The sequence below is a fragment of the Paramisgurnus dabryanus genome, chromosome 24, assembly GCF_030506205.2.
Source record: "Paramisgurnus dabryanus chromosome 24, PD_genome_1.1, whole genome shotgun sequence".
Taxonomy (NCBI): domain Eukaryota; kingdom Metazoa; phylum Chordata; class Actinopteri; order Cypriniformes; family Cobitidae; genus Paramisgurnus; species Paramisgurnus dabryanus.
In genome coordinates this window covers 23,558,499-23,583,489 of record NC_133360.1, presented here as the reverse complement: position 1 = coordinate 23,583,489, position 24,991 = coordinate 23,558,499, and the positions used below count along the sequence as shown (strand labels likewise).

General features: G+C 37.7%; 1 protein-coding gene across 3 annotated transcripts in view; it reads right to left on the bottom strand.

Annotated features, from left to right (window-relative positions):
• The window catches only part of nr5a2 (nuclear receptor subfamily 5, group A, member 2), a 71,528-nt gene that overhangs the window by 20,136 nt on the left and 26,401 nt on the right, over positions 1 to 24,991 (bottom strand). For all 3 annotated transcript variants that reach the window (XR_012335923.1, XM_065259536.2, XM_065259535.2), the window contains exons 5-6: positions 13,777 to 13,896; positions 7,139 to 7,286 (exon numbers count right to left, since the gene is read on the bottom strand). Coding sequence is in view for 2 of the 3 variants with exons in the window: in XM_065259536.2 (XP_065115608.1) it covers positions 7,139 to 7,286; positions 13,777 to 13,896 (268 nt within the window). In the remaining variant the exon portion in view is untranslated. The remainder of the gene's footprint in view (positions 1 to 7,138; positions 7,287 to 13,776; positions 13,897 to 24,991) is intronic.

Below are 24,991 nucleotides of genomic sequence, written 5' to 3'. Positions count from 1 at the left end.
GATCGGCCGACTTCAACAAGCACGAGGAATCGCGGAGACAAGTGACTGCGCCTGGGTCAAATCATGTTCGTCCTCCTCTTTATTGACACTTAGCTTTATAAAGAGCCCCTCCGGGCTGTCCGACAGTGACAAATTGCGATGTTGAGGAGTGCTGATAGAGAACTTAAGGCAGTTGGGAGTGGAACTGGGGTAAATGTGATGTTGATTTCCTTTAAAGAGCTTCATTTGGAGAAACAACACTATGCTTAAAGGATGTTAGAGGGTTGATCTAGTTGTATATTGAGCTTATATTGAGCACATTTACCTGCTTACTAAATCTATTCCGATTTTTGTTAAACCTCTCCAAAACAAACAAAGATATAAGCTGAACTCAAATACCTATAAATGGTAAGGATGCAATTCATAATGCAAGTGTATGCAGGGTACATTAACATAAACCATCTTCATAGAAGGTTATCTCTTTCTTTTTCTGGTGAACTACAGTACCAACACAATCTCACAGCATTCTTATGTTTTTACAAATTTGTATTAATTTGTACGACCACTTTTGTAGGTTTTGCTTTCACCCCTGTGATGTTGGGTTTAGGGGCGGGGTTAGGGGGTGGAGTTTCAATATTGTTTTTTTCTAATATTGTATGTTTTTGTACAATTTACTTCATATGAATTCATACGAATTAGCCAACTAGTAAAATATGTACGAATTCCAGTGTGCAGCGTTGGGGGTAACGCATTAAAAGTAACGTGCGTTACGTAATAATATTACTTTTCTGAAGTAACGAGTAAATTAACACATTACTTTATAAATGTACACATTAATATCTGAGTTACTTTTTTTTAAATTAATTAGATGTAAAAAAACAATGTACTGCATTAAACTGAAAGTATTAATGTAGAATTACACTATGCATGAACAGTTTCAGTCAGAAATGGAGATGGCAGACCAGAGCTTGACATTTTTGCGATGGAAATATGAAATTTCTGTATGCAGAACTTCTCAGTCATAAAAAACACCTGCAAAGTAAGAAAAAGTAAAGCAAAAGTAATGTAAGCATTACTTTCCATGAAAAGTAACTAAGTAATGCAATTAGTTACTTTTTGGGGGAGTAACTTAATATTTTAATGCATTTTTTATAGCTGCGTTTCCATTAAAGATCTGCGCAAAACTTTAGCGTTATTTTCTATATGTCAAAAAAAAATATTGCGAAATGAAGCCATTTCTATTAACCGATGTTATGCAACTAAAATTTTTTCACGACAAGTCATTTCAAATCTATGGTGATTAGTGTGTTCAAATACATACGGCGCCGCGCAGACCGACGTGCGGATGTCATGCACTTGCTAGTTTTTGTGATGCCACATTAACTCATTCCCCGCCAGCCTTTTTTTTTAAAAGTTGCCCTTGAAATATCAAAAAATTCTTAAAATAAGATGATTTTTCTTGATGAGCAAAATTACCTAAGAAAATAAGTCTAGTTTTAAGACAAATAATATACAATTTAAGTGAAATTGTCCTTAAAACAAGCAAAATTATCTGCCAACACTTAATTCAAGTAAAATTTCTCACCCCATTGGCAGATATTTTAGCATGTTTTAAGCACAAATTCACTTAAATTGTATATTTTTTGTCGGAAAACTAGTATTATTTTCTTAGGTCATTTTGCTCATCAAGAAAATAAATCTTGATTTAAGAATTGTTAGATATTTCTACTGAAAACAAGACAAAAATACTAAGTAAGAAAGTCATTTTTTGCAGTGCAAACGTTTTACAAAATGCCTTCCAGTAACATTTTCTTCTAAAAATATATAAACATATAAATATATCAAATGAAAGAACAGACCCATTGCTTATAAACTCTTAAATATGGGTATTTAAGAAAAATTTAATGTTTTTAGCAAAAAGCTGAATAATTGCATTTTTGTGAAGGAATTTTTTTTAGAGATCAGATTCAGGACGATTATCAAAACATACACAGAGTTTGTAAATAATTTTTTTGCTCTGTTTTTTTATAAATTGGGTAAGTTGGATTATCGCGGTATTACAGATTAACATAAACGCTCATCAGGAACACGATTTTTCATGCAAATGTTTTCTTTTAATTGACGAGATAACTTTGCAATGGCGGGGAAAGAGTTAAAGTCGAACACACCTCTTTGGTTTTGTCATCTAACCAAACCGCCATATTTAACTCTTTCACCGCCATTGACGAGATATCTCGTCAATTAAGAGAAAACGCTTCCCCGCCAATGACGAGATTTTCCGTCTTTCTGCAATACCGCTATTATCCTCCGCAACTTTTTAATCCCGGAAGTATTGCCCTATGGCAAGCGGCTGCATGTCCGTGTCTGTTTTAAAGATCGCTCTGAATGGGATCTCTATGAAAAGTCCGTCACAAAAATGGAATTATCTTTGCTTTTTGCTCAAAATGTGGTGTTTTTGCAGAAACCTACCCATATTCAAAAGCTGTTTACAAAAGAACCACTGAAGGTAGGATGAAACGGCTTTTTTTTTTGATTGAAAGCAGAGGGTCTGTTCTTTCATTTGGTATATTGTATGTTTATATATTTGAAGAAGAACATTTTCTGGAAGACATTAAACTTTTGTGAAAATCATGAAAAACGCTGGCACTGGCTGGCAACTTTTTTTAAAAAACGCTGGCGGTGAAAGAGTTAATGAATGATCATGTGACTTAAACACATGTCAGGTAACCTGTAAAAATTCCAATGCAATTTTGCGATATATACCTTTTTCAAATTGCCTAAAAAACAACCTCACTCGATCGTAAAAAGTTTTTGCGATAGGCTATATGGGACTTTTATTATATGGGCGAAATTGACGTGTTTCCATTGAGCACATTTTCAATTAGCTATTTCAATATGCGCACTTTGAAGGGTAATAAAAATGCAGTTACTAATGAAGAATCAACTGCTGACCAAACTAGTACTGTAAGTATTGTTAAATTGTTGCAATGTTTATAGCTAGCTACCTGCATCATAACATTTCTCAGTTTGGTACAGTATCAGTGCAAACTCCTGCAAAAACTCTACCTTTTTTCTTAAGAGTGTGGAAACATTGAAATTCTTTGGAAAGCAAACGCTCTACACTTTGTGTATGTGCTTTATCTTGAGGACAATATAGGTTACACAAATACAAAACGCAATCTTTGCTATTATAATACAATTCTCTCTGTTCAAGACTTGAGAAACAAGCAGAGATTGAAAGACAGTTCCCATAATTCGTGTAATTTTTATGAGGTACCATGGGATTTTCATGTTTTATTCAATTAATCTGTGATTGGTTCCTGACAAAGTGAATTTCTCATGCGCTTATTGCTATGTACACACGGCCCTACCACCCACCCTGCTTAGAGGATACTATTAATTGTAGCCATCTTTGATCTCTAAGCTTAGTTCTCTTAATCTCCAAATCTCTCTGGGCTTGGCACACAGTATAGGCAGGACTACCTGCTAGCACTGGGCAGTGCCTGGGGCGATACGCTTCCCTCAGGTGAGACACTTTATTATGGATGATGTTTTCACCAAATTTTTTACAGATAAACAGGCACATAAAAAACCCGATCAACATAAAATGCATGGCTGGGAGATCTAGGGTTAACACAGCGGGAATTTCGCACATACTCAGATCTAGTCTTTGGTGTACTGTAGGTAAGATGTGAGGAATCTTCTCAAGGTGAGGTAGGAGAACCGGCGCAGACGCACAACACATGTAGTTCAGGGACACGGCCAATAGACACGATAGGATTCAAAGCAGATGCTTCCTATACAGATCATATTCTGTCTCTTCTCTTTGAATTGTCAGAACCACAAGGCGGAAACCAAACGAGACTGATATGATGATGTGGAGGTGGACTGTGGGCATTAATATATTCCACATGATCCTATACTGATAAACTAAATCTTTTCTTATGCTGGTCTCTAATTCTTTTGTGAATTAGATGCTGGAGCTGCCTTGACCTCAGTGGTTTTATCAGTTTGTGATTGCTAGACATCCGATTGCTTCAATGTGATGTTAGCAGACTAGCAGAAGTAAAGCACTGATGCCTTGAAGGTTATTGACAGAAGCGCAAAACAGGATGCACTCGCAACTCTTATGGTGCGTTCACACCAGCCGCAGTAGAGGCGTCAAGCGCGAGTGATTTCAATGTTAAGTCCATTTACACGCATCTGGAGGTCTCGAGGCCCGAATGGGGCATTTAGCGTGGCATGAATTGAGCGTTGCCACGGGAAACCCGTGAGTTGAAAAAGCTAAACTTTGGAGGAAAATTGTGCCGCGTTAACCAATCAGGAGCTTGCTCTAGTAGTGACGTGATTACAGGAAGCAGTCGCAGAAGCTCCTCTCATGACATGAATTTCCGCGTGAATGTCTCAAATGACTAGAACTTCACGCGCAGCTTTCACACGTGAATGAAGCGAGTAAACTCAAAATGTTCAAGCGTCCAACTATGTGCAAATATCACGTTTTTGCCGCCTCTGAGTGTGGTGTGAATCCAGCATTATGGTGTGTTCACACCAAACGCAGAAGAGGCGGCAAGCACGAGTGATTTACATGCTAAGTCAATGTAGAGATGCGAAAAGGCATCCTGCAGCGTGGTAAGCGCGAATTGAAAAATCTGAACTTTGGCGTTAAAGGAACAGTATGTAGGATTGTGGCCAAAACTGGTATTGCAACAACAAAACTTGTGGCTAAAACTGGTACTGCAATCACACAACTGGTGGCCAATACACAAAATGACAACATAAACATCAGTTGAGGGCTGCAACTCCACTTTTTAAATGACAATATCCTGGCCAGACCACTGTTGTGAGTGATATAAGTATTTAAAATGAAAATGATTTCTTCATGTCTAGTGACATATCAGGGTGATTTTATGATTAATTGATATAAATTTCTTACATACTGTTCCTTTAACCAATCAGGAGGTTCCTCTAGTAGTGACGTGATTACAGGAAGCAAGCGGAGTCACAGAAGCCCCTCCCATGACGCGAATTTCCCCGTGAATGTCTCGAATGACTAGAATTTCACACGCGAATGAAGCGAGTAAACTCAAAATGTTCAAGCATCCAACTACGTGCGAATAGCGCGTTTTTGTCGCCTCAACCACGTTTGGTGTGAATCCAGCATTATGGTGTGTTCACACCAAACGCGGAAGAGGCGGCAAGCGCGAGTGATTTGCATGTTAAATCAATGCAAAGATGCGAGGCATCCTGCAGCGTGACAAGCGCGAATGCGCAGAACGCGTTGACAAAGTTGAAAAATCTGAACTTTGCCAGATTTTCACGCCGCATTAACTAATCAGGAGCTTGCTCTAGCAGTGACGTGATTACAGTAAGCAAGCGGAGGCAGAAAAACAAAACAACAATGGAGGACAATCATCATCGCTATACGAGACGACATCTTACTTTGACAGGAATTAAAAGGATCTTGTTTGGAAGAAAGGGAGTAAGGAGGTCGAACAATCTGGTAAGTTTACTCAATTTGAGCTAAATAAGCTCCTTCCTTGACACGAATTTACGAGTGAATGTCTCGAATGACTAGAATTTCACACGCAACTTTCACGCAGGAATGAAGCGAGTAAACTGAAAATGTTCAAGCGTCCAACTACACGCAAATAGCGTGTTTTGCCATCAAGCGCAAGTGATTTCAATGTTAAGTCAATGTAAAGACGCGTTTACGCGCCTCTTGAGGGCATCGCGGCGTGAATGAGGTGCAGTAGACACGAATCCGCTTCATTTGCGTGTCTAGTTCATGGGAATGATGCAAACTGGTGCGTGAATGACCCTAATTAAGCAATGCCGCTGGAAAGTCGCAGAAGCCTCTCCCATGACAAATTTTCGCATTAATGTCTCGAATGACTAGAATTTCACGCACGAATGAAGCGAGTAAACTCAAAATGTTCCAGCATCCAACTACGTGCGAATAGCGCGCTTTTGCCGTCTCTACCGAGTTTGGTGTGAATCCAGCATTAGAAGACTAGAAGCCATGATTTTATTAATTGCAGGCTTTTAAATTGACAATAGTTGTATATGTTTGCAAGTTATTATAGTAGGAATATTTGTAGCTTACTATGAAGTAAGAACTGTTTATATATTAAGGGCTCGTTATAGTTGTGCGTAGGTCCTACGGCGTAGCCGCGACGGCGTATGTTCCGCGTCGGTTTTCATTTATACTTTGCGTCATCGTCCGCGCCGATGTGCAAGCACACGCACAGACCACTGGTAGGCAGTATCCACGCGTGTAACCACAGTAGCAGCGCGACCGTCACAGAAGAAGAAGCTTGACAAGTTAACCCACAAACGAAGAAGAAACAGCAACTTGTTGTGTATGATTTGAGAAGAGCAGCAATGATGGAAGTAAAGAGTGACTTTTGTTGCAGTTTGAGTTAAATCACTCCTCAACTTGGCTCATCTTTGTTTTCACCGTCGCAAACGGAAATACTTATGACGCGTTTTTTTTAACCTGACGGGAGGGGTTCTGGTGGACCAATCACAGTGCTTGCGGTCCGCGTAGATCTGACGCGCTGTTAAAATTTTTGCGAGGTGCGCGTCAGGCTACGCAGAGCTACGCACAGGCTACGGATAGCCTACGGCATAGCTACGGCATAGAACCTACGCACAACTATAAATCAGACTTTAGACTTAAAAGAAACAGCATAAACATACCTATACTGTATATTCTATATTTTCTATTTTAACAGTTTACACAAAAATGAAAGTCATTCAAAAATGTCATGATGCATTATATCTTAATTTTGGCTGAACTGAATTTTTTTTCAATACCACATTTGGGTTAGACTGAGTGTGGTAGTTAAGTCTGGCTTTGTTGGCGTAGACTCCAGGCCTTGGAAAAGTTTTGCTGCCTCCTACCATGTGGTTAACAGTTGGTTTTGGATAAATGAGGCTGGTCTGAGGTCAGCCCCAAAAAAAGCGTGACTTTACCCCAGTGTCAGGCAGAGGAGGCTATCCGATGGTGACTTTCGTAATGATGTTCTTATCATACATACAGTACCGTCTCCTGGCTTATCCCAAGGTCCCTCAAGAACCTTGGGAGCAGGCGAGTGAGATTTGGACAATGCTGTAAGGCCATAAACCCACTTCTCTCCACCCCTCCATGTGAACTCACCCAAGCTGAACAGCACCAGGAACTTGAGGCAGACGAATTCCCTCTGGTCCAGCTGGAGGGAACGCAGTTTGCTCACCAGCTCCTGCGCGTGACTCAGGAGGTTGTTGAGTGTTGCCCCGGCTTGGGAGGCAATTAGGCCATAATCCACCTAAAAGAAAGGGGCGAGAGGGTACGCACACAAAATAAGTTACTAGAAAAAGAAACTGATATACACGAACATGTTTCCTAAGACAGATAGGTAACATTATTCAACATTGTTTTAAATAGTTATTCTCAACCCAGCGTAGGGTCAAAAAGTTTTTTTTGGGGGGGGGTCGTTTATTAATATTGACTTTTTCTTAGGAAAGGAAAGAAATGTTATATGTAGACTGTGTTCTTGTATGCTAGATGTGAAATGCGAGTTGCTCAACTTTGAAAAGGTTTGTTTGTTAATTTTAACTGTATAACCACACTATCCATCGGGGTTCATTTGACTCTCAGGTTCATTGAACATTTTCAGTCTTGAATCAAGACTCTAGCTTAAAAGTTATACTGCATTTGGCAGCACCTTTCTAGTCTTTCGGCATAAAAGTAGGCATATAACCAGGTCTGGCAGCTTTACGCTCCTTACACCACTATCATTCTCTCTCTCTCATTTTTAGCTGAGCTTCTCTCCGCACAGCAGGGACAGAGCGGCAAGCAGATCCTGAATGATAATCAGCATCGGACCGAACATGGAAGAGCTGCACGTTTCTCCATCCCTGGTGCCCAGACCCTCGGACCCCAGTGCCAGACGAGGGCGGTGGGGGTTGGAGAGGCGTGAGTGAGCGGGGGCCCCTGGAGGTCCCCCAGGCTACCGGGCCGAACCCTGCGCGGGACCCCCGTGGCTCTCTCCTCCCCTTTCAGGTGCACTTAATATCTGCAGCACCAGCAAATCTGTCTTGCAGGCAAGTCCTTAGCTGCCACTCACTGTAAGCAGGCCATATTAAATTTTTATATTTATTGACAATTCATTACCATAATTGACTGCGCCAGGGTTTCTGGAGGAAGGTAGACGATGGGCCTCCTAAGTGCGAGGAGAACTCCCTCCGCTGGGTTTGCAATTAAAAGCGCGAGCCGATTGGAATTTATTTATTGGGTAAATATGATGAGTTGAATTTTTTTAAATCCTGCATTTCTCAACGGCTGCGTTCGTGGATCTGCTCGAAGCTACTGCACTGAAGTTGTCATTTAACTAGGATTAATAATCTGGGTTTCCCAAAAGCATCGTAAGGCTAAGTAGATCGTAAAAATGATTGTACGAATCATCTTAAAATTATGGTCCGTTTCCCAAAGCTTCGTAACTTAAGTAGCACTTGAAAATCATCGTAGTTCTACGAGTGCTCTGGAGTAATCGTTCATTCATAAGTGCATCGTAAGACAACAGAGTTACAAGGTCACCTGCAGGACAACCAGCAAATTGCACTCCTGCAATGACGATAATGTAATGATTTAAATGTATATTTATTTATTGGATTCTTCTTTGTTTATTTGTTTAAATTACTTTAATATAATAAAAAAAAAATCAAATTTAAATGACTAAACACAAATTTATAAAGAAGGAAAACGTATTTGCAATAATCCATAATAATAAATAAACATAGATAATAAAAAACAAATAATAATAATAATCTATACTATAATATAAAATGCAGAAGGACGAGTCCTGACTAAATACGGAAAAGAATATTTCATTATGCACAAATTATTAAAATATTTAAAAAGTCATTGAGCAATAATGAAAAATATTATAAAAAATATTAGTGCACATCAGCTGAAGATCATTAGCCTAAACAAGCTTCTGCTACAAATTTGATTTGATTTTTCGATTAATCGTTTTTTTTTTTAAAACCTGGTCAATTCAGAATCGATTCTCAAAGAGCAGAATCGATATTTTTTCTTTCATATTTATTTCTGCAAACATTGAACGAAAGATTAACGCTAATCGAATTACTAGTCTTCTTCACTAGATGTCACTCTCTTTTGTGCCTTGCGCGATGTTATCTAGGAGAGTTGTTCACTGTTCTTTTTATTAAAGGTAGGGTAACACATTTGGAAAAATGCTAACGGTAGCCGCCTAGCAATGAAATCCCGATCCCACCCTCAAGTCAAATCGCTCTCCAAAGTCACGCCTCTTTCCAAACACATGAACACGCACAGATCAGACGGTCACGTCTCATGTCTCATTCACCAGTGAGAAAACTTTGCAGTACAAAGTGAATAACACTTCCAAAATAACCAACATAAACAACTGGTTTACATCAGAATTAGTTTAAGCACACGTTCGGTTGTGTAGACGTAGTAACTATATCGTTATGCTAATCCGTAAACGAACACAAATTTCATAAGCAACACAACGTTTCATCAAAGTATAATATCTGAATCCATCTCAATACAAACATATCGCGTACCTACCTTACCAAAATAAACAGTGCAACGACCCTTTCAGACCCTTTGCCTCCTGTAGCTGTTTGCATCTCGCGGTAAAGCAGTAAAGTTACCGATGTTAATTTCGGTTTTTGCTCTTGCTGACCCAGGCAGTTTTTGCTGTTGTTGTTATAAAAGATGCATTTAGTTTTGTTGCTCCTGTGTAGGTTGTCAATTCAGCAGAAAAGTTTGGTGTTCTCGCTGTTTACAGACAGAGCGCACGTGAACGCGCCGATGACGTATGGTATCTGCGTGGACTCGCTGCGCGGTGGGAATTCAAATTACGCTTACGTATGAGGGACATAAAAGGAAACGTCCGTTCGGACCGAAATCTATGATTTGTTGAACATTTTTTGGTCCTACGCCTTTCACAGATGATATAAATTTTTACAAATACATTTAAACAACTTAACACAGTGATTGCTATCAGGATGTGAGGAGACTTTTAACCAGCATAACTAAAAATGTTTCAGGATCAAATCTGTTACCCTACCTTTAATATAGTATTTGTAATAAATCTATATTCATCGAGTTGAATCGAGAATCGAGTATAAAAACTGGCCCAAGAACTGGAAACGAAAATCGAACCGATAGCTTGTGAATCGAAATCGAATCGATCTGGAACCGATCTCTCGATACCCAGCCCTACTTAAAACCCAGCTGCGAGCAATCGTTTTACGTGCATCTTTGAGAAACGCAAGTAAATGAACAACGAATGTTCGTTAAGTAGCTCGTAGAAAGCGCTCTTAAGTGCTAAGTTTAATCGTTATCGGGAAACCTAGCCGTTTAAAGAAAATTAATACTATTAAAAATTTGAAAATTTAAAATATTTAAATATATTTAAATATTTAATGTGACCCTGGACCACAAAACCAGTCTTGATAAATTTGTAGCAACAATAAAAAATACATTTTATGGATCAAAATTATCGATTTTTTAATGGCAAAAATGATTAGGTTCGGTAAAGATCATGTTCCATGAAGATATTTTGTAAATCCTCCCATAAATATATCAAAATGTATTTATCATTAGTAATATGGACTTCATTTGGACAACTTTATAGGTGATTTTCTCAACATTTAGATTTTTTTGCACCCTCAAAAACAGATTTTCTAATTGTTGTATCTCGACTAAATATTGTCCTATCCTAAAAAAAAACATACATCAATGGAAAGCGTCATAAACAAATTACACTTATGACCAGAGTTACAAATACAGTATCAATATAAATATATATTTTTAAACATCAGTTATTGAAAATGTTTACATTTGTTTTACTGGGAAAAAAGATTAAAGTTACAAAGATTCAAGTGAATTTTAATAGTATGTAATAAGTCAGCAAACAGCCTGTAGTGGCAAATTGTAATTCATTCTGACACTGCAGGGATCAGTGTAAGCTTGATCTTAACAAAAGACTGGAGCTTTGTGTGAATCTGATTATGAGTATTCAGATTCATCTGGAAGTCTGAGAGACAGACAGGCAGACAATGAGGGGGAACATGTGGCTCTGTGACATATTGGACAGTCGCCCATGCAGTGTCATGTATCGCAACATTTCTCCACTGATCCTACTGTGCATTGCTGCCGTTTCAACTGTGGGAAGAAACAATGACATGTGTTCTCAAATAAAAGAAACTGTAAAATGAACCGTTAAGGGAGTAACAAACTAAAAGTGACGCAATAAACCTAACTGCAATTAACTAATAGTGTTATAGACGGTTTCATCGGACGCACGTGATAACCGTCTGGATACGAACCTTACTTCCGGTTTCGTTTTTTTTAATGGTCTGACTAGTTACTAAACTGATCTCTTGAACGAATCCCTCGTCAAAAATAACAAATTTTTTGGTTTCCTAGGTAATCTATGTGTTGTTTATTTTGCTTGTTATATTAATAAACTACGTTTAAAGAACTTTGTTGTTATTTATTCTTAGCGGAGTTTACCGGAAGTTACGTGCGGACCGCGACAGCCGCTTGTTTATGTTGTTACTGCTGAAACGGTCTATACACAGTAGCTGCCTTTGGCCACATTCTATCATTGCATTTAGTGTAAATTGATATGTTTAATTTCAAAAACGAATAAAATGTATTTAAAAATAGCCTAATTTTGTGCCCAGAAATAAATAATCGATAAATAATATAATTATATAGTTATATATTCAGAACAATAGTCACTTTTTGTTAGTACCTAACTACTTTTTAGATTGAAATTCATGCATTTGGCAGATGCGTTTATCCAAAGCGACTTACACTTTATCTGAATGTGTGTTTCCTTAGAATCGAACCCATGACCTTTGCGGTGCAACCATTTGAGCTACAGAACTTTAAAAAATGCTGGGTTATTTTCAACCCAGCGTTGGGTCTAAAATGGACAAACCCAGCCTTTGGGTTACACTGTAATAAGTAAAAGCTGAATCAACTTAAAAAAACTTAATTTTTAAACGTTTTTTCAACTTAAAGAAAAACTCAGTTTTTCAATATTTCACTATTTTCTTCCCTCAACTTAGACAAATGAATACATACCTATATTTGTTCAATGCTTGCACTTTGTACAGCGCGTCGCGAATGTGTTAGCATTTAGCCTAGCCCCATTCATTCCTGTTATATGAGTAGTTACACGAGTAAGTATGGTGGCACAAAATAAAACGTGGTGATTTTTTATGTGGATAAAAATAAGAACTGTATTGTATGGCGGAAGAGCACTTAGTTTGCAGCACTTCGACCTTGGCGCCCAGTGACATCATCACTTCCCTCAATATTACTACGCCCAAGGTCGAAGTGCTGCAAACTTCCGCCATACAATATAGTTCTCATTTTTAATTGTTTATGTTTTATTTTGTGCCACCATACTTACTTGTGTAACTCCTCATGTAACAGTCTTTAAATAAGGAAAAACATGGAAGTGTTTGGTGGTTTCTAAATTCATCCCTGTTTGGATCCTAAGGAATGAATGGGGCTAGGCTAAATGCTAACACATTCACGACACGCTGTACAAAGATTAAGTGCATATATTGAGAAAAGAAAGGTATGTATTCATTTGTCTAAGTTGAGGGAAGGACATAGTAAAATATAAAAATACAGTGGTGTTTTCCTTTAAATTTTTCACTTAAAGTGAGAAAATCATTATAAAACTTACCAATTAAAGTAAGTATTGTAAGTAGAGCAGCTTTCACTTTTTACAATGTAAATTAATCCAGAAAAGGTTTATATTTAACCCAAGTGTACCTACTATTACTATTTTTATGAGCTACATATAGCCACTAATACCTGCATAACATCTAAGTTTCTGTGAATAATTATAGTAGTTTAGTTTTGTTTTAATTGTGAATAAACCCAGTACAGTGTTTGTTAATGCGCAATCATGTTTTGTGGTCAGGCTGTCAGTGTTCTGCTCTGGAATAATAGGACGTAATGAACTGTAGGAGTCTTCGCCCTCTCTTCCCCAAAGGCTTTTTTCAGCACCAGCTGTTCATTAAGCAAAATATGCAAACAAGGTCTGGCCCTCCTCTGCCCCGCCCCCAATCCTCAGCCAGGCATCGCTTATCAAACAAAAATTTGCTAGACAGAACCAGAACTATCAAAGACATCACACTTCAACATGTGGCACCTACTGTGTTTCATTTCATTGTATATTGATCATATAAAAAATTATTTAAGGTCTGCCAAATGCATAAATGTAAATAGAGCTATGCCCAAAGTTTAAGCTGTCACTACTTTAAGGGAGAAAACACAGAATTAAAAATTAAACTCTTGTCTTACTGACAGGCAGACAGAAGCATGTTTATTTATAAGCAGTTTAAACATTTTCTGGAAGTATGCATGTGTTTGCGAGTATGAAGAGAGAATTAAAGGTCCTCGTGTGCGGAGAGCTTCAGTAGAGCCCGAGGCATCCGTCCAGTGTTGTTCCTCGGAGACGAATGAGGTAAATCATACATATCGTCTGCATCTCTCTGTGTCTCCTCTTTTCTCTTATCCCTTCACCACTTGGACTCGTGCATGCCTAACCAACCATTTTATTTATTTGCACACCACGTGCTGATGAGAAGTATACAATTGATTATTCCGGCCACATTAGTTTATATCTAAGCGTAATCTATTTTTAATGGAGTCCCCGGGTGCAGTCGATAGGACTTTAAAGGGTGTTGATCCACGCCTGATGAGATCTTTTGGGAGAAGATGTAGCGGCCACTCACCTGTTGCCCCGTGACGAGAAGGATGGAGCCTTCTTTGGCGTGCATCACCTGCCGAAAAATGTGGTCCAGGATGAGGAGTTCGCTCCAGCAGTTTTGGAGGAGCTTCATTTGGTCGTCAACCTGAAGAGAAGACATGCAGAATGAGGTATGTTACCAAATATGCAAAAAGCCCCGATTACAACAGTTCACTTTTAGGGGCGGTTTCTCGGACAGGGTTTAAGTAAATCCAGGACTAGGCCTTAATTATATTAGGTAATTTAAGACTTTTCACAAACATACCTTACAAAAAAACACTATAGGGTGTGTATCTAAAGACAAAACAATGTAACTGAAGTGTAACAAGGTGTTTTTAAATTAAAGCAGCTCAAACATGCATTATAGTCTGGGACTAGGATAAGCCCTGTCCGAGAAACCACCCCAGATTACATGTTTTCAATACATTCAATACTGCAATTTTATGTTTCAAACAAAGATGGCACTAAAGAGGCAAAAGTTCGCAGCTTAAAAAGTCACGAGAGGTCATTCTCGTGTGAACTCGGCAATGCCCCCGCACATGTCGGCATTACTCACAGTGGCTAATGAATCTGTTTGCCAAGTGATATGGCTTCGTTTACCCCTCGTGATTAAGTAGCGCGTTCGGCTATCGCAGCCGAAAACACGCACGTCGATGGCTTTTCGGCCGGGAGGTGATTTGCTCCAACAACATGTTCATTGTCACCCTCTTGGGTTCTCATGGCTCGCAGCCTAAATCATTAAACCGAGGTGCTAAAGTAGGTAAAAAGAGCTCTTTGAGTCTAAGAATGAGGAAACGTGAGGGGATTAATCCCCGTCCAGCTATTCTTCAAACCTATGAAACGTTTCTGTGCGGACAGTTGAAAAACTTCACACGAAACATTTCGACTCACAATTCACCCGGGTGAAAAGTTTACACAGGGTTGTGAAAATATAGAAGAGCGTACAAAAACTCCAGTGAGAGATGGGGGAGTTGGTTAAGGATATAAAAGTAAGACTTGCTGTTTCTCAAGGCGGAGATAATGTGAAAGAAATGCCTCGTATTACCTTGAGAAGCTTCAGTGATATCTGTATCGGCTTGTTTTGAGTGCTCACGGTTCTTGTTTGTGCTGCTTTAGAAGTCATAACAGATGGAATGAGTTCAGTTCAAACAATGGATTTACAAATCAGAATAGCTTTGCAGATTTTTCTCACTTTTTGTAATTCGCTTTGGATAAAAGTGTCTGCTAAATGCCTAATGTTAATGTAAATCCAAACACAATCCAATAACTTATAGACTTTTAAATAAACTGAGGCAAGCATTACTGTTAATAGTGACCATACTTGCTCTTATGGAATTGAACTTTAACTTCAAAACATCTCAGCAAGCAACAGACGTCATTACACCATCTAGGTTAACTATAAACCCCAACGCCAGGCGACATATAAAAAAATAAATCAGAAAAAATAGTATAAACCAATGTATAAAGTGACATTCTAATGCAAGCACCAAATCTAACCCAGTTGAGTTCAGTAACCAAAGCAGTTGAGTAACCAATCCGTGGTAATCACACGAAACAGGAATTCGTTATACGATCACGAAAAAAACGCACAAATTTGTGATAATATCACGAAAAAAGAATAAAAAAAATACGTGACTACATCACAAAACTTTGTGAGACTGGGTAGGAATGGTTTTACAATTTTATCAAAACAATCCTAGAGACTTGAAGGCCGTTTACATTTTTTATATTTATACATTTATTGACACGTAAACAATTACAAGCGTTTTTTTTTAATAAGGGAAAAATGCAATATTAGTTAATGCCACTGAAAGTAAATGATTTGCGCGGGCACTGCGCCTCATGAGCAAATTAGCATAAATTTATCGTTACACTCTAAAAAATACTTTTCTGCCTTAAAATTTTTTGTTAAATCAACTCAGATTAACAAGTCATTTCAACTGAGATGTGGTGCGGACGCTATTATAATTATCGTTATAGTTAACGTTATAATTATCATTATAATTAGAACGGCCCTTTCCCCAATATAGTAACATGAAAGCAAATTTTGCATAAGTACTATATGCACTGTGACTATTTTTGTTTTACTTTCCCAGGTTGAGGCACACACACACCACTTTCTGGTATAAATCCTATTTCAAATATTGAAAAAAATACAAAAACGTAGCCCCAGAATCGAATATGCATTATGCATGTGGCATCGTTAACACATCTTGCTTCATCTGCACATCAACGCTTTATTATGACAAATCGCTGTCGTGTAAGTCAAACATGCTCTTTCTACAAAGGGACCTGTCATTCGTACTGATTTGAACAGGCGTTCTCATCAAAGCCTTGTTTTCCCACTGGGCCTCCGGGTCATCAAACGGGGCCACGATGGGCCACGAGTCACAACAGGGGAAGACGCAGAAGTCCAGGGGTCTCTGCCAATGACTGACCTTTTTTTAGTGCATCTGATACCCCTGTCAGCACGCTTCCCTTAGCACTGTCACAGTGATGTGCGCTTACGACAAGCTCAACCCTTTTACGCTTTCACCGATCAGTAGATCTGTCTGAAAGCACTTTGTGTAGTCATTTATTTAGTCATATAGTCACTGATTTAATTGACAGTGACTGTCAAATGTATGAAGAAAGATTCATGAATAAGATCCATTGTGTTTTAAAATGATGGCAAATATGTTTATAGGTTTTACAGTAATTCACAAACTTTTAGGCTGTAAATTATGCTGTATAATGAGGATATGCAATAGCATGTTAATGTTTATCTAGATGAACAAGTGGTACAAGGAGCTGGAAAAATACTTGGCCGTAAGCCAAAAATGATCTATTAGACTAAAGGTTGTAAATTAACAATTCAAACAATCGATAAGAAACGATTAAACCTATCATCAAAAAACTGATTTGTGATTAGCGTTGAGCGATATCCTCCATAGTGAGATTGTCCTATCGTCTGCTTTTAAGATCGCTGATACACAATAATATCGTGGTTGGGCAATCATTTTCTTATTCATGAAAAGCCACAAAAATCAAAAGCTGGAAACACTGAGCGCAACCTTTCCAAACATGATAGCATTTTATCCGAGCGTGTCATTGATGCCTGTGCACTGCGCATTGTGAAGCTATGATGATAATAATTCGGACAGTTCGGATCACATTTAGTTTTTTTGAGGCACGGATTGGATTATTTTTCGCTTATTTATTTTTTATAATTTTTTTAGGGAGGAAAAATATAATAAGAACAAACTGACAACAGTATGAGACCATAGAAAAAATGGACGAAGCATATGGAATAAATGTCCCAAATAGATTTCAAGTTATATTGCACAAAACTGGAAAACGAATGCAAAGTTATATAATTGCATACACATTTTTTTTCTTCTCTCTAATATTTTCTGCCTATATTAAATTTTTTTGTATGCTTGTGCTGTTTTACCCTTGCTCTAATTTCCTCACTCTGCGCTAGCATTTCATGCAAATCAGGGCGAACTTTAAGTCACTTTGGTCTGCTAGTTTTTAGATTACCAATCAGTCGAAGATGGAGTTGACGTCACTCCAGTGCAACTCATAGCTGGTGATCGTGCCGGTGAAGATGGATAACCGTCAGATGGACTCAGGGTTCCCACACCTTAGTTAACTTCAAATTCAAGGAACTTTCAAGGACTTTCCAGGTCCAATACCCTCAAAGTCAAGGACTAAATGTGGGGACACATTTCAAGTAAGCGCAAGGTTACATTGTGTTACCTTTAAATATACATTGTTATAGTTCCCTTTGGAGGGAACTTGCGCTGCGTCACTGCGGTGACACTTCGGGGACGCCTCCAAGGGTAAGTGTGTCTGAATGTGTATATCAGATTCAACCAATGGTGTGGCTTAACGACAAAGACAGGGTGACCCGGGAGCCAGGAAGTATATCGCTATCTGAAATATTGCCAAAGACGGCGTTACAGGGACGCAGGAAGTATGCAAGGGTGACGTAGCGTCTCGTTCCCTTCTCAGGGAACAACAGTTACATACATAACCCGAGACGTTTTTATGTATCAAACACAATTATGCAAAAAAGCATTTTGGTATGAATTAACATTCGCAAGATATAAGAATTTAAAGCGAAAAGTTTAGCATGTGTGCTTAAAAAGTCTAGAAATTAAATTATCCTACACTACACAGGGAATAATATGGATTTTTTTCCAGAAAACTTCTTGCATAAAATAGATTCAAGCACTTTCAATGACCTGTATCTATGTATGTATATTTTCAAAAATTCCCAGGGCCTTGAATTTTTTCCCCCAGATTCACAAACTTTCAAGAATTTCAAGGACTCGTGGGAACCCTGTGGACTTTGATAATTTCAGATAACTTTTTGTATATTCACAGGTAGTGAAGTATACATATACAGTTCCTTTAAATATAAAAGGAGTAATATAAACAAATAAAATGTCATTTTGTATGCAATTTGAATAACTTTGCATTCGTTTTTCAGTTTTGTGCAATATAATTTTAATTCTGTTTAAAGTTCTGATTTGCGCTTATTTTTTTCATTCACGCATATTATTTTTGATTTGTGACCTCAATACATTAGGCGAGAAATGGATTCCATTGTCTGACCATGGGTGCTGCCGTGTTACGTAAAAAGTCAGTTTGGAGCCAGGGCATGCGCAGAAGCAATCATCCATGGAGCCAGAGGCAAAGCATTGGTATCATTCTTCCACCCAAACGTTTCTATAGGATCAAATTACTAGCTAAAATGAAACTTATCACAAAAATGAACAATTGAACATATAGCGTGAAAACAACTACCTTAAAGCAGTGGTTCTCAAACATTTTCCGCGTACGGCCCCCTTGTGTACGGTGCATTCCTTCGCGGCCCCCCCAAAGAAAATGTATGACAAAAACTGTTCTAAAATTTAACATTTTAATTAAACAAAACATTAATTTATACAAAGTAGTGCTGTTGGTTAGTAGCCTAATTTTTTTTCTGTGGTTTAATTCCACAGAATTCATGATAAATGAAATGTATTTTATAAAATGTCATAAAACTGGGGCCCCCCTGGCACCATCTCGCGGCCCCCCTGGGGGCCCCGGACCCCAGTTTGAGAACCACTGCCTTAAAGAACCAAAAAAATATTTTTTTTTAAATTTGATTTAAAATCGCCTTTGAAACACATGCAAACGTTCCCTATTTAACTTTGCGCATTAATCTGCCAATCACATGCGTGCCGAACCATGGGCTTGGTCTGTACGGATTACCATTCGTTTCTCTTATAATACGCATAATAATAATAATTTAAAACATTTATGGGCAAACAAACCAACTATCGTCATGAAGGCAACCCTACTTGTGATTCTTTACTACACTAAGATCTCGAAATAGCTTTAAATCCACAAATTCTTGTTTAATTTTGAAGTTATATTTATGCGTTCACCTCTAGTATTTCAAAATACATGCATTACTTACTGTATAAAAAATGTATATTCTCCAAGAAACCAATTTAATTCATTTATGGTAATTCAGGCATTGCTAGATCAGCGTTTCAATCAATTGCTGAGCCCTAAAGAAGACCTAAAGACGTTCCCCATCTGTCTACACTACTGCTTTGAACCGCGTTACTAAAATTGGCAAATAAATGCACAACATAAATGACGTGCAAATAAGTCTCGTTGCAAAATGCAAAAGTAAAATGTATTCATAATGCCCTGAAAGCATTGACCAGTGCTAATTTGCCAAATATGAGCTTTTTTATCCCATATGGTTTTCGTAGAGTGCCACAAGCATTGTTAAGACTCTGTGTAATGAGCTTACACAGCTGGAACTGTATTTAATAAGTATTTGAAGTGTCCTAATGAACAGATTAATAGATACTTGTTGCTTGGCCATTAATGAAACGAGTGATTTATTTACAACTATAGCCAGAATGCAAGCATGTGGTCCACAATCACATTTGCATAATCACAAGCAGAGATAAAAAAATTAAATGAGTCTTATCTGAAATCTTTTGACCGTTTGGATGTGGATCAGTGCAGCTGGTTGGAGGAACTACATGTGAGGTTTGAAGTGCACTTCAATGGTGTTGCCAGAGCTTTGAGTCTTCTGTGGACATCTGTTCATTTGCTGGCGCACACTCACTTCCTCTCTGTCAGGTTGATTAGTATTATTTGATGTTTTTAAATTTGACTTTTACTAACTCCTTACTAAAATAACACTATATCATTTACTGAATGAAACGTAAGTGGTACCTGGCAACACAAAGTTGGGACAGACAACTCGCAAAACTATTGATATGATTAGACTTTTTTAGGGCATTGCTAGGGTGCAAAATTAAATGCATGAATGTCTGCCAATAGATTATTTTATCTTTCTACAAACCCTATTTGATAATCTATACAGTTAAACTAATAGGAGATCACCCAAGTGTCCCAAAATCCCCAGAGGAAGTGCTAACCGTTTGTGCTTAGGTGTCACATTCTGCCTTCATCTTTAGGCATCCCGTGGGAGCTGATCTAAAGCACTTGGGATGCACGAGACCACGAGGTCTGGTTTATATGGCCTCACTTTTCCCTGATCTCGTGGAAATCTCTCGGCTTGTTTGTCATGGCAGGCCCTGTGTTTGCTCTCTGCTGCCGAAGGTTTGATAAGCGCGCTGGGACTTTGAGCAGGTGGCCACCAGCCGCTGCGGGTGCATTGCTTCATACTCATGCTTCCCTGCCATCTCACTCATTGGATTAATTTAAGAGTCAGGCGTTGCTTTATACGGGCTAACAAAACAGAAGAAAGAGTATTGCAATAATTGATGCAAAACCCTCTAAGTGCGTCTGACATGTTTTCTTGTAATACATTGTTTCCTTTGTCTTAATGGATTTTGCCAACAAACCAGTATTTTTGAATGGCCTGGGGATGGGATTAAGCAGATTTGAAGCGAAAGTATTTGATGGCCGTATAATAAGTGCAGAGAGTTAATGTCATTATCTCATTTTTGATGGAGGTGCAAGCGGATTTTGCAATTTTTCACTATTATAAAATATTAACACTGGAAAAAATGACTTTCTTACTTATTATTTTTGTCTTGTTTTCAGTAGAAATATTTTTAAAAAATTAAACCAAGATGTATTTTTTTGATGAGCAAAATGATCTAAGAAAATAAGTCTAGTTTTTAGACAAAGACTATACAATTTAAGTGAATTTCTGTTTAAAACAAACAAAAATATCTGCCAATGGGGTGATAAAAATGTTGCTTGAATTAACTGTTTAAGAAAAAAGAAAACTTATTTTTGGGATTTTTTTTCTCACCCATTGGCAGATATTATTTCTTGTTTTAAGCACAAATTCACTTAATTTGAATATTTTTGTCTAAAAACTAGACTTGTTTTCTTAGGTCATATGATCATGAAGAAAAAGCATCTTAATTTAAGAATTGTAAGAAAGTAAAAAAGTAAGTAAGAAAGACAAATGATTTTCAAGAAAACATTTTCTTAGTATTTTTGTTTTGTTTTCAGTAAAAATATCTAAGAATTCTTAAATTAAGAGGCTTTTTCTTGATGAGCAAAATGACCCAAGAAAATAAGTCTAGTTTTAAGACCAAAAATATCAAATTTAAGTGATTTTGTGCACAAAACAAGCAAAAAAATCTGCCAATGGGGTAAGCAAAAAAATCTTGAAAATTTTTCTTAAAACACTAAATTCAAGAAAAATGTGCTTACCCCATTGGCAGATTTTTTTGCTTGTTTTATGCACAAAATCACTTAAAGGTGCAGTGTGTAAATTTTAGTGCATCTAGTGGTGAGGTTGCAAATTGCAACCAACGTTTTAAGGGCGATTTATAGTCGTGCGTAGGTCTGCGTAGCCTGACTCGCACCTCACAAAATTTCTAACAGCGCGTCGGCTCTACGCGGACCACAAGCGCTGTGATTGGTCCACCAGAACCCCTCCCGTCAGGTAAAAAAAACTGCGTCATAGGTATTTCCGTTTGAGACGGTGAAAACAAAGATGAGCCAAGTTGAGGAGTGATTTAACTCAAACTGCAACATAAGTCGCTGTTTATTTACTTACATCATTGCTGGTCTTCTCAAATTACACACAACAAGTTGCTATTTCTTCTTCGTTTGTAAGTTAACTTGCTTAGCTTCTTCTTCTGTGACGACTTCTGCTGCTACTGTGGTTACACGCGTGATTACTGCCAACCAGCGGTTTCGCATGTGTTTGCACGTCGACGCGAACGGCGACGCAAAAGTATAAATGAAAACCGACGCGGAACCTACGCCGTCGCGGCTACGCCGTAGGACCTACGCACGACAATAAATCGCCTTTTAGTCCACAGTTCACCAAAACGCATAGAAAAGCTACGGTAGCCGCCACCGGACAACCATGTCATCGTTGGAGACAACTTAGTAAAAAAGTTTGTCCATTATGGGCTTCTGTAGAAACAAAATGGCGACTTCCATATTAGGTCTGTGTATGTAGATAAAAACGTCTAATTCTAAGGTAATAAAAACATAAGGTCTACTGATAATATAGTATTTTATATTGCATTTCTGTCAAGAGATCCTTATAAAAGTTACACATTGCACCTTTAAATTTTATATTTATGGTCTAAAAACTAGACTTATTTTCTTGGGTCGTTTTGCTCATTAAGAAAAAACATCTTAATTTAAGAATTGTTAGATATTTTACTGAAAACAAGAAAAAAATGCTAAGAACACTTTTTCTTGAATTTTTTTTTTTTTTTTGTACCATACAATCAGTAGCTGATATCTGTTAAAAACTTGTTTTGATCTTTTTCATGGCAAATTATTTAGTTTCTGCTTTTCACAAACTTATAGCAACATGTTCTTTGCAAACAGAGATCATTTCAAATTAGGTCACCGCATCTAAGAAACAGTACCAACAAGCAATGACATCTATAAATTCATCATAAGAGACATCATTGGGAAAACATTTGCTATACTTCTTGGTATCCTTTATAATTCATGTGTACATGTGGTAGACAAGAAGCGTCTGTGGCTGTCTGCTGAGATGAGAGTTAATGGTGGGGTGTGGGGGATGTTTGAACAATTGAGAATGGAGATTGATCAATCCCCACGATGACCACATTAACAATGACTCTTGACCCCATGTCATACCACAATAAAATCTGTATTCTCCAGAGTTCAGTCAAGTTTACCACAAGTTTATATGAAGAGTTTGGTTCCAAACGCCATTAAGTTACCACCAAAATCAGTATTGTATCAGGTCAGTATTTAAAAGCAAAATCTGATATCTGCCACTTTATTCTGTAATTTTTTCCCAAAACGCAATAAACGCCAGTCCTCCTTTTCTGCAGAATTCAATAAATCGGCTCAACAAATCACAGCGCACCATTCCACGCATTGTAAACAACAATGGCAGCAAGTTGAATTGACACAGAATCCTAGTTTTGATCATCTACTTTGTACTGCGTGATCAACAAACAAAAACTGCAAAAAATGACTTTCTTACGTAGTATTTTTGTCTTGTTTTTAGTAAAAATATCAAAAAAAATCTTAAATTAAGTTGTGTTTTCTTGATGAGCAAAATAACCTAGAATTTAGACAAAAAATATAAACTTTAAGTAAATTAGTGTTTAAAACAAGCAAAAAAATCTGCCAATGGAATAAAAAACATTTTCTTGAAAAAAGTTTACTTTACGACAATGTTTTTTTTACCCAAATTAGTCAAAATGGATTTATTGCGTTTTGGAACCAAATTCTTCATACATGTATGTAGTTCCTCTCCTTGGATATTTGTGTCCAAGCAAGCTAAAGGAAATGCACATCTCCGGTCCATTAGAAATGTAACAGCACCTTTCTGCACAAAATCCAGTTTAAACTAATTCATTGAGACAGAGCAGGTCGACTTTTATATAATGCCCCACTATTGGAAATTTACAAAATAAGGGGATAAACAAATACGCACACACAAAATAAATTCACACCTGCAGTGCTCGGCTGCCAGCAGCTGAACTCCACCTCAAGGACACATCACGGACTGAATGAAACTAAAACAGCTCCATACAGTCTGTTTTACCAAAAAAACTACGGTAGTTATTTAAGCAATAAATAATGAGAAGCACTAGTTAAAGTGTACATTGTACATAGTTATTCACATTTACAGTGGAGGCTTTTATTGAATCTAATTGAGCAGAGAATAAAGTTTATTTTAACCTTAACAAGCCCCTAAGCAGCACCACAATTCAGAAGAGTATTAAAAAAACTTTATTTACTAAACCTTGAGCTATTTATCAGCATATTTCTTAAGTCCAGCTGATCATTTGTTTCGAGTAATTCACAGCCTATAGTATGAAAAAATATCATGCAAATCCAAAGGCTTAAAGCTAAGAAGCTATCAGCTAATTATCAAAAAACAAAGCATCCATGATCAATTATTCAACTGAACATAAACATGAAAAGCTCTCTTGTGTGCCACACACACTACACTACTTTAACCCCCCTATATACACACACACACAAAGTTCAGTGAGAAAATAATGCTCTTCAAATCCACAATGAATTCTGCACGTCCAGTCCGAATCGATTGAGGTTCTTAATCTGGTACACACGCATATACACATGCACGCACAGCGCCTCGCGTTTAGACCGAACGCTGCGTTTTATTCGATTTTATTTCCACGCGTGCCGCATTTTCTCCAATTCAACGATTTATGAGCTTCTTTATTGGCGACGGCTGTCAATATTTATGGCTTTTGAGTAACACGTTGACAGATGACAGGAAATGACTCTTGATTGGCTCGGTTGGGAAATGGGTCCAGGTAGGCTGGTGGGGGGGCTGGGGGGCTCCTGTATTATTTAGCTGGGAGATGCAGTCGCCTACCAGAGTGGCTTTATGCGTGCGAGCCCGAGCCTGTCTGTTCTTATCCATAATACCATTAGTAACCATGTCTCTGCCTCAACCACCACTGCACTTATTGAAGAGAAAGAAACATCCCATCTCTGATTCATTTATTTAGCAATGCATAACTGCTTATAATCGCTATGAGTAATGTACTGTACATATCATTGGATGAAAACATTTAACAGTGCAATATAAAAGTTAAAGTATTCATGCAATGATATTAAATGTTACCTGCAGTCTTAATATGCAGGGTAAATTGATCCAACGGTACTGTGGACTGTATGTATATAATAATTATTATATATAGATGTATACATATATACTCTCAAATGTTTTGACACCA